At 57.0% G+C, this 9,247-nt stretch overlaps 1 protein-coding gene across 2 annotated transcripts in view; it reads left to right on the forward strand.

Moving 5' to 3' along the window:
• ABTB2 (ankyrin repeat and BTB domain containing 2) overlaps positions 1–8,123 on the forward strand; it is a 186,447-nt gene extending 178,324 nt beyond the window's left edge. Inside the window, exons 15-18 of one of the 2 annotated variants that reach the window (XR_003514667.1) lie at positions 4,136–4,204; positions 4,832–4,945; positions 6,450–7,671; positions 7,750–8,122. Coding sequence is in view for 1 of the 2 variants with exons in the window: in XM_027562689.1 (XP_027418490.1) it covers positions 4,136–4,204; positions 4,832–4,945; positions 6,450–6,647 (381 nt within the window). In the remaining variant the exon portion in view is untranslated. Of the gene's footprint in view, positions 1–4,135; positions 4,205–4,831; positions 4,946–6,449 lie in introns of both variants that reach the window. The other variant, XM_027562689.1, reaches the window with a different exon arrangement.
• Positions 8,124–9,247: the final 1,124 nt, after the last annotated feature.

Genomic DNA, 9,247 nt, shown 5'->3' on the forward strand with positions numbered 1-9,247 from the left:
GGGTCTGGGCAGCCTGATGGGCATGTAAGGACAGGTGCACACCACACATGCAACTTGTGAGCCCTTGTCCTAAGTGAGCTCCCAGTGCACAGACTTGCCTGAGCACTTGTTGGGAATGCAGAGCCTCAGGCCCCATGCCAGGACTCCCCACAGTTTAACAAAACCCCAGGTGGGTGGAGAGTGGCGTGCACGTGCACCGGTGTGGGCCCATCACTCCTTCCCGGCATCAGACCCTAGCTGCGCCGGCTAAGCAGAAAGAGCCACGGGGAGCCCATCCTGGTCGTGAGAGATCATCAAGGTCGGGACTTGAACATCAGAGGTTGCGTGATGGACGCTCCACAGGCTGGCTGCCAGGAGTGGCAGGCGAGGTCTGGAAGGGACTGGCTGGGGTCTAAGCTGATCCCCAGTGGGGAGCTCCTTTCTAGAAAGTGGTCTTCAGGCTGTAGGGGTGACCCTTAGGGGCTGAGACGGAGGCTAAGAGGCAGCTGGTATGTGAGCCCAGGACCTGGCCTTGCCCAGGACAGGCTTGTGCCTAATGGGGAGATCACAGCCTCACAGAAGCATGAGGGCCACCATCTAAAAGGGTTTAGTCCCTCTCTCTTGTTCCCAGCAGTCATCTGTGTAGCATTTAGTCACTTATGGGTACCATGGAGGCAGTGGTAAACAGGACAGGGACCCTGGCCTCCAGGAGACAGGATTATGAACGAATGTGACTGGGAGTGGTGGGGGAGGCGCCAGCAGTGCAGGAAGGGGCGCTGAAGCTGCGGAGGAGGAAATTTCCTGGGGACCAGGGTAGTCAGCCAGGTATCGGGAGCTCCAGGTAGACAGAGCAATGCATGCAGAGACCACGACCACCAGAGACCACACCCTGTTCAGGAAATGCTCTCTGGCCAAGTCGTGGCAGCCATTCAGAAGAACATCCAGAAATGAGGCTGAGGCTGCCCCCAAGGAGCCATCGCATGAAGGGCTTGCGCTTTAACCCAAGGATAGTTAGAAGCTGCTATGAGGTCGCCACCATCGCTGACACTTAGCCAGGCATGGTTCTGAGTGCATTTATCAGTCACAGCACAGCCCAGGGAGGTGCACACATGTTGTTATCTGCCTTGGTCCATGAGGTGTCGCAGGCACAGAGAAGTTCAATAAGTTGTCCAAGGTTACGCAGCTGGGAGGTGATAGAGCCAGGGTTCAATCTTAGGACGTGTGGAATGGTCCAGTTTGCGTGACCTCGTGCACTCTGGAGGGTGACGGGAGGATGGGCAGGACTGCAGCCAGGGGAGCAGGTGAGAAATCCAGCTGAGTGATGATGGCGACTGGTAGAGGCAGCAGGATAGAGGGGTGTGGATGAGGGGAGAATGGGGACTTGGCGGCAACTGATGACAGGCCTTGGAGGAGGCCCAGGGTCGGGCGTAGGGTGTCTCCCCTCCCCTCTTCCCATCCCTTGAGCCAAACTCCCTGGGGAGGGGAGCAACTCTAGAAAGTTGCTTGGCTAAGAAGCCCAAAGTCCAGGTGAGTTGGAGCGTGAGGTGGGGTCACGACCCGACCCAGGAGGCGGATCTGAGAAGGGCAGAGGGGACTGGGCGGGAGGTGGGGTGAGGGTGCACGTGTGACAAGGGTGACCCCCCCGCCATCGAGGCTGCACGTGCTCAGCAGGGGCTGACGCCCGAGGCCGGAGAGGCCATCGAGGCTGCACATGCTCAGCAGGGGCTGACGCCCGAGGCCGGAGAGGCCATCGAGGCTGCACATGCTCAGCAGGGGCTGACGCCCGAGGCCGGAGAGGCCATCGAGGCTGCACGTGCTCAGCAGGGGCTGACGCCCGAGGCCGGAGAGGCCATCGAGGCTGCACGTGCTCAGCAGGGGCTGACGCCTGAGGCCGGAGAGGCTGGGCAGCCCTTGAGGACTTCTCAGGGTTGTCACGGGGTAAACAGAGACAACAGGTCTAACCTCAGGGCACACGTGGGCCTGGGGCATGTTAGCCACTGGCCTGGCCCTGTGGGTTCTCTGGGAACAAAGCTCTGCCATCCTGCAGGGTTCGGGGCGGGTGTGGGGCGGGGGCAGGAGAGGGGGGCGGCGGCGTGCGGCTGAAGCCATCGATCCAGGTCCGAGGCCTCCTAAAAAAGCCTAAGTTTCAGAGCAGCCCCCAGACATCTCCTTGGCTCTCACAACACAAAGAGAACCTGAGATCTTTGTTTTCTAAAACAGGAAACAGAGGCCCAAGGAGATCTAAGCAATACTATCTCTAATAGAAAGATAATACTGGGCACAGAGGTTATGTAAAATTGCTTAATAGATGAAGAAAAAAGAAACAGGTGAAATTAATTTTATTCTTATTTAACTTAATGTAGCCAAAATGTTTTATTCTTTTCACACTAAGTGTTTGCAATGCAGTTTTGACACAGCACGTATTAATTCAGAGCAGCCATGTTTCAAATTCAAAAGTCACAGGTAGCCAGTGGCTATGATTAGACATCACAGGTGTAGACGCTTGCCAGGGTCACTGCCGACTAAACCTAGGCCTTTGGGGGATAGCCCTGCCGTTCTGATGTGGCTCTTGGCCCCGGTCCTGGCCCTGCAGTACTGGGGGCCTTCCTGTGGTCATGCTCCTGGTGACCCACTCTGGGCAGAAGGAAGCGAGGCCATCCCTGCAGCTGGTCCTGCCTGGGGCCCCCCTGGGAGCAGCCCTTTGCCCGCTCCAGCCCTGCAGGCTGCCTGCTTTGAATAACCCACATCCTGCCTGGGAGCTGCGGGGCTGTGGGAAATTAATGTCCGCAGCTGCCTGCTAGCAGCCCGGTTCCCCCAGCGAGGCTCCAAGAGGGCGATTCTGGTCCCACTTCTGTGGGCTCATCTGCATTCAGGTGCCTCAGGGAGATCCACAGGCCACGAGAGCTGGGCCTGGCCCAGACCAGCTCCAAAAGCAGCAGGAAGCCTCTTCTAGGCCAGGAAGAGAAGCCACAGGCTGGGCCCCTTCTCACCTCGGGGCTGCCCTGAGGCTAACACCTAGGAAAGAATCCCTGGAGATGGGAGCCGCCCCCCTCCCAGTCCTGGGCACTCAACTCCCAGGGTGGGGGATGGCGGAGGAAGCCAGACGTGGGCCCGCCCGAGGCACACGCTGCCTGGAGTACGGGGACACAGGTACATCCGTGTAACTGTAAGATCTCCACCTGAGCTCCAGCAGGGGCTGTGCAAGACCTCTGGGAGCCCGCGCTCCTCTGAGGGGAGGGGGCGGGCTGATGCCTCCTGGACAGGCCTTGGGCCTGGACGCGGCTGGCAGGCCTCTTCCCTCCCCCGCCCTGCCCCAGCGTGGGCTCCTTTCCTCTAGACCCTCTGGTGCCCCTTCCAGCCTCGGGGCCAGTCCTAACAGAGCCCGACTGTGCCGGCTGGAGCTGTGTTTACTTATACCCTTGCCAGCTCCTTGCTGGGGCCGTTTCTTCAGCCAACCAGGGAGAATCATTTTTCTTTTTCCAGCTGGAAACTCCCCAGTCTCCAGCATGATGGCAGAGCTTGTAAGTCAGACCTCAGCAGAACTAAACATAGCCCCTTCCCCAGGCCACCTCATGTCGTGCCGCAGGGCCGCCGGGGTCGGCAAGGTGACCTCTGGGCCAGGTCCCGGGCCTCAGCGCTGCACTGGCTTCCAGGAGGAGGTCGGGATCTGGCTAGCACTGATGGGGAGGTCAGGACTCAGGATTCTGCGGGTAGACAGTCTCCCCCTCAGAGCCCCACGTTTAGAATTTCGGTAAGAAGAGAAAATGAGTCATGAGGTGTCTGGTGTGCTGGAAGGGTTCTGAGGAGGCGGGTCCGCCTCATCAGCCTCCCTGCCTGGCCTCAGTTTCCCCAGCTGTGAAGAGTATCCGCCCTCCTGGGCTCACAGGGCTGTTGTGAGGATTGAAGCAAAGCCACTCTGTTGAAAGCAGCTTGCCATACGCATTCCAGGGGAAGCACAAAAATACCTGACAAGAGTCGGGCGGTGTGCAGACACTGGCACAGAGAGGTCATGGGGCACTGAGGGCCAGGCAGCGGCTGGAGCAGTGCTCAGCGTCAGGGGGCACTGAGGGGCCGGGAGCGGCACTCCAGGGGCGCTGGGTGGGGACGTTGGTGCTGTGGGTCCACCTGGCACTCACATGGGGCCTTTTTCCTGCAGATGATGATGCAGTATCTGTACTACGGGGGAACGGAATCCATGGACATCCCTACCAGTGACATCCTCGAGGTGAGGACCTGGCCTGTCAGGGAGAGGAGCGGGGAGCCCCTGAGCGCATCTACCATGCCTGTGCCCAGCAGAGACATCTGCCAGGTCTCACCCACCCTACTCTCAGAAACACAGCATTGGAGACATGAGGAGGGAAGGAAGGGGTCCTCTGCAAGGACCCCCTGCTTCCCTGCAGGTCCTCGCTCTTCTGAGCGCATGGGAAATGGTGCGCCTGTGGAACCCAACCTCCCAGGTGACACCTCAGGGTTAGAAGGGCCACCCCTGAGGATGGAAAGCCCGGGAGGATCAGAAGGCAGCAGGTATCCCCCTACCTTACCAGGTTACTGCTTAGAGAACGGACCTGCTGCTGGCCACGCGCCTGGCTACAAGGTCGTGCAGATGAGCAGGCAGCTCGTAGTTGAAGGCCTCGAGACATGAGAAATTCCAACCAGTGTGTGTCACCTATCGGATACCTCCCAAGGTGTCCTAGCAAATACCTAGATGGCCTGGGGTAGAAATAAATCAAGGCCATCGGACTTAACTGGCAGGTGGGCAGGGAGGGTCCTGGGGGTCAGGGGCTCTCTGTTCCGTGATGCTGGGGCCACGGGCCTGGCCCCGCTCCCCTACGGCCTGTCTTCCTCCCACCAGCTATTGTCAGCTGCCAGCCTGTTCCAGCTGGACGCCCTGCAGCGGCATTGTGAGATCCTGTGCTCCCAGACCCTGAGCGTGGACAGCGCGGTGAACACCTACAAGTATGCCAAGGTGAGGGCCGCCACTGCCGCCCCCGCCCCCCATCACTCACCCTGCTGTGCCCTGGAAGCTTTGAAGGACAGTGTCACCCTCTCTGTGGCCTGAGGTCATGGCCGCCCAGTAGGGCGGCCCCGCAGCTGGGGAGCTGAGCTCTGAGCCGGGTGGACCCCAGGTCCCATGCCAGCTGTGCCACACTGGGCAGTGAGACCTAGGGCAGCAAAGAGCAGAGCCCCTCCAAGTCAGATCAGTTTTCAACAGTACTCGAGTTTCTCCCCAGCTTGGTCCTCCTTAGTCTTCCTCCTTGCAGCAGATGCCACGGTCACCTCCCACACCCGCAATGCATCAGCCACCCCTCCCCGTCCCGCTACCTCCACTCTCCCTGCTCTTGGACGATCGCATTGGCCTGGCCTCCAACACTTCCTGGCTTTCGCCCTGCAGTCCACAAGGCTCTTTGAAAAGTGTGAAGACCCTACCACTCCCCTACTGAAACTCTTCAAAGGTTTCCCACTGCAAAGTAAAGACCCAGCCCTTATCTGTCACCCCTTACGAGGCCCCCAGGACCCTCTCCCATCTCCCCTTCTGATGCTTCCCTCTCCCTTTACCCGGCCACATGGCCCCCATCTCTTTCTCGTTTCCACCCCAGGAATGCTGCAGTCCCCCAGCAAGTCTCCTCCCCCAGCTGCCCCCAAGTCACACACCTCTCTGCCCCTTCGCCCCTCACTGCCTCAGAGCACTGACTGCTGTCCATGGTCACCTGGCCTGGTTGGTTCCTTGGCTTCTCTTGTCCCCCTGATCTGGAACATCAGCTCTGAGAGAGCCTCACGGACCTGGGCCTCAGGGCCTGCACCCGGTGCCTGGCCCAGAGAGGGCACTCAGCGTTCAGTGAGCCTTTACCACATGAACACTCCTGTGCTGGGCCTTATGCTGCACATCCCACCGTGGACAGCCCCTGCCCTTAGGGAGGGAGCTTCCAATCCCATGGGGATGACGACCGCCCCTCAACAAGCCATCACCAGCAGGACCCAGGCCGAGAACAAGATGCCAGGATGTTCCTGGTGGCACAGCTGGGATTTGAACCCAGATCAGTCTAACCTGTGGAGATGCAGAGATGGAGAAAGCAATGGCACCCCACTCCAGTACTCTTGCCTAGAAAATCCCATGGACGGAGGAGCCTGGTAGGCTGCAGTCCATGGGGTCGCTAAGAGTCAGACCTGATTGAGCGACTTAACTTTTCACTTTCATACATTGGAGAAGGAAATGGCAACCCACTCCAGTGTTCTTGCCTGGAGAATCCCAGGGACAGGGGAGCCTGGTGGGCTGCCGTCTATGGGGTCACACAGAGTCGGACACGACTGAAGTGACTTAGCAGCAGCAGCAAGGTGCAGAGATAGGGCCTGGCTGCCTCCCTGGGTCTGGGGCTTGAAGGTGGACCTTTGCCCATGAGGACTGCTTGGGGGCAGTTTTGGGCAGGGCTGTGCTGAAGCTGTGGGTCTCACCCCTCTCCCTGCCCCCACAGATCCACAACGCCCCCGAACTGGCCCTGTTCTGCGAGGGCTTCTTCCTCAAGCACATGAAGGCCCTGCTGGAGCAGGACTCCTTCCGGCAGCTCATCTACGGCCGCAGCAGCAAAGTGCAGGGCCTGGACCCGCTGCAGGACCTGCAGAGCACCCTGGCCGAGCGCGTGCACTCGCTCTACGTCACCTCTCGGGTGTGACGTGTGGGGGCGGCTGGCTCTGTCCCTAGGCCTCCCGGCGGGAAGAAAGGCTGGGAGCTTCCTGGGGGTGTCTGGGTCAGCACAGAGCCAGCACCGGTGGACACGCTGGGGCCCTGCTGGGCTGAGACTGGTTACCGGCACTCTTGGAGCCAGACTCGGGCAGGCCCAGAGCCTAACCATTTGCTCGACCAGGGATGAGCCAAGGGCAGGTGTGGCCACAAGTGGCCCTTCCCCACACCTGCCGCCTGCTTGCACCGGAGGGCTGCCGTGCACTCCCTCGTGTGCCCCTCCCGGAGGCCCGCGCTGATCCCCGCTCTGCTCTGCACAGCTTCTTGTCATGCCCTCCAGGCTCTAACCAGCCCACTCCCAGGGCCTTGGGCAGCTCAGACTGTCCTAAGTGGGGCTTCTGGGGGGTGTGGGCATTCTTAGGAATGTAGAGAGCGTATGTTCTATCTAGGCCCCAGGCCGTTTCAGTCAAAAGCTGGTGTTTGTTTTTCTCACAGTGTCACGTCAGACACTGAACTTAAGGCTGTGCCTTTGAAAGACCTGATGTGGCCTCCAGGGGGCCTGGGGATCCTTCGAAGAGGGTCATTTTCAGTCTATTTCCTTGGTGTCCAGGCTCCTTTGGGCAGAGGGACCGCCGGCCTGCTCAGTGAGTAGTAGAGAAGGCGGTTAGCTCCCCCCGCCAGCGCCTTCAAAGCTTTTGGTCTGAGCCAAGGGCGGCATGGGCAGCGTGGAGGAGCCTGGTGGCCTCCGCTTGTGTTGCTGCTGCTGTTTTCAGGGGCCAGTGTAAAGGGGATGATTCTGAAATCCCAAGCCTAGAATTAGGCAGAGTCCTAAACATCCCGCCAGTCCAGTCTCTCCAGTGAAAGAGTCCTTTAACTTGGACTAGGGAGCAGGGCCCAGACTTCCCATTGGGAACTGCGGGTCTTGGGGAACTTAAAGGTCGGGGCTTTGGTAGACGGGAAGGACTGGGAGAAGAGGTCCTTCTACTTCCCTGCTACCTGCCCCTGCCATCCTGTAGGCTCCAGGCTCCCTGCTACCTGCCCCTGCCATCCTGTGGGCTCCAGGCTCCCTGCTACCTGCCCCTGCCATCCTGTAGGCTCCAGGCTCTCCGGGGTGGGGACGCATCGCTGGGCCTGGACCCTCATCGTATTTATGTACCAGACATCTGAGGCGTCTTCCGGAACAGCTTGTGCCGGATGTCCCCTTTGGCTGTCTGGCCGTACCTTAGAAACTATTTATTCACCAGAAGCCCCAGGCACTTTAGGAGGTGTCCTTTCAGTCACCTTGAAAAACCCTGGGGGTTTACAACCCTGGAAAATATTTTCAACTAGCTGCTTGAGCTGGATGTACAAAGGAATAGGTGTTATTTTATTGCTGTAATATTGTATGATACTGTAACTATACATTAATGTTGTCACTTATTGTAAATGTACTATGGTTTTATTAACAATAAACACTTGTTAACAATGACCTTGGCCTCATGGCTCCTTATAGAGGGTTACCCAAAGTTCAGAGCTAGGGAGGAGCCCTAAGGACCAGGAAGAGAACCCAGAGCTGATTCCCTGTTACCTGAGACACCTGTGTCTCAGAGGGAACAAAGCCTCTCCCGGAAGCTGTGCGTGGCCAGCCGCTAACCCCTGCCCTGCCCCTCCCAGGACCTGAGCCTGGATCCAACCCTCACTGGGCCCGAGTCTTCCTGTTCTGTCAAATGGGGTAGGTGTGTTCCCATTCGTTAAGTACTTACATGGCGCTGAGCTGGACTGGAAGGACGGGAGCCCAATGCCAGGAAAAAGCTGTCAGATTTTGGGGACATCCGGACATCTAGTTCACAGAACTAGAACAAATAATCCTACAATTTATACTGGAACCACAAAAGACCCAGAATTGCCAAAGCAATCCTGCAAAAAAAGAAAGCAGGAGGCAAAACTTTCCCAGACTTCAGACAATACTACAAAGCCACAGTAATCAAAACAGCACAGCACTGGCACTTATCATATAAACAGACATATTAATCAGTGGAACAGAAGAGAGAACACAAACAAACCCACTTACCTATGGTCAGTTAATCTTCGTCAAAGGAGGCAGGAATAATGGAAAAAAGAAAAGTGGAAAAATGATAGTCTCTTCACCAAGTTGTGGTGGGAAAGCTGGACAACCACATGTAAATCAATAAAGTTTGATTTTTTGTGTATGTTGGAAGGGAGTGATCTAAGTGCCTTAAAGACTTACATATAAGACATAACACCATAAAACTCCTAGACAAAAACATAAGCAAACTATTCTCTGACATAAATCATACCAATGTTTTCTTAGGTCAGTTTCCCAAGGCAATAGAAATAAAAGCAAAAACAAACAGGACCTAATCAAACTTATAGGCTTTTGTAAAGCAAAGGAAACCATTAACAAAAAGACAACCTACAGACTGGGAGAAAAATTATTTGCAAATGAAACTGACAAGGGCTTAATTTCCAAAATACAGAAAGAGCTGTCACAGCTCAACATCAAAACAAAAGCAAAAAAACCCACTCAAAAAATGAGTAAGACCTAAAGAGACATTTCTCTAAAGAAGACATAGGCACAAGAAAAGATGCTCA

The sequence above is a fragment of the Bos indicus x Bos taurus genome, chromosome 15 (genome assembly GCF_003369695.1).
Source record: "Bos indicus x Bos taurus breed Angus x Brahman F1 hybrid chromosome 15, Bos_hybrid_MaternalHap_v2.0, whole genome shotgun sequence".
In the NCBI taxonomy this organism is placed as follows: domain Eukaryota; kingdom Metazoa; phylum Chordata; class Mammalia; order Artiodactyla; family Bovidae; genus Bos; species Bos indicus x Bos taurus.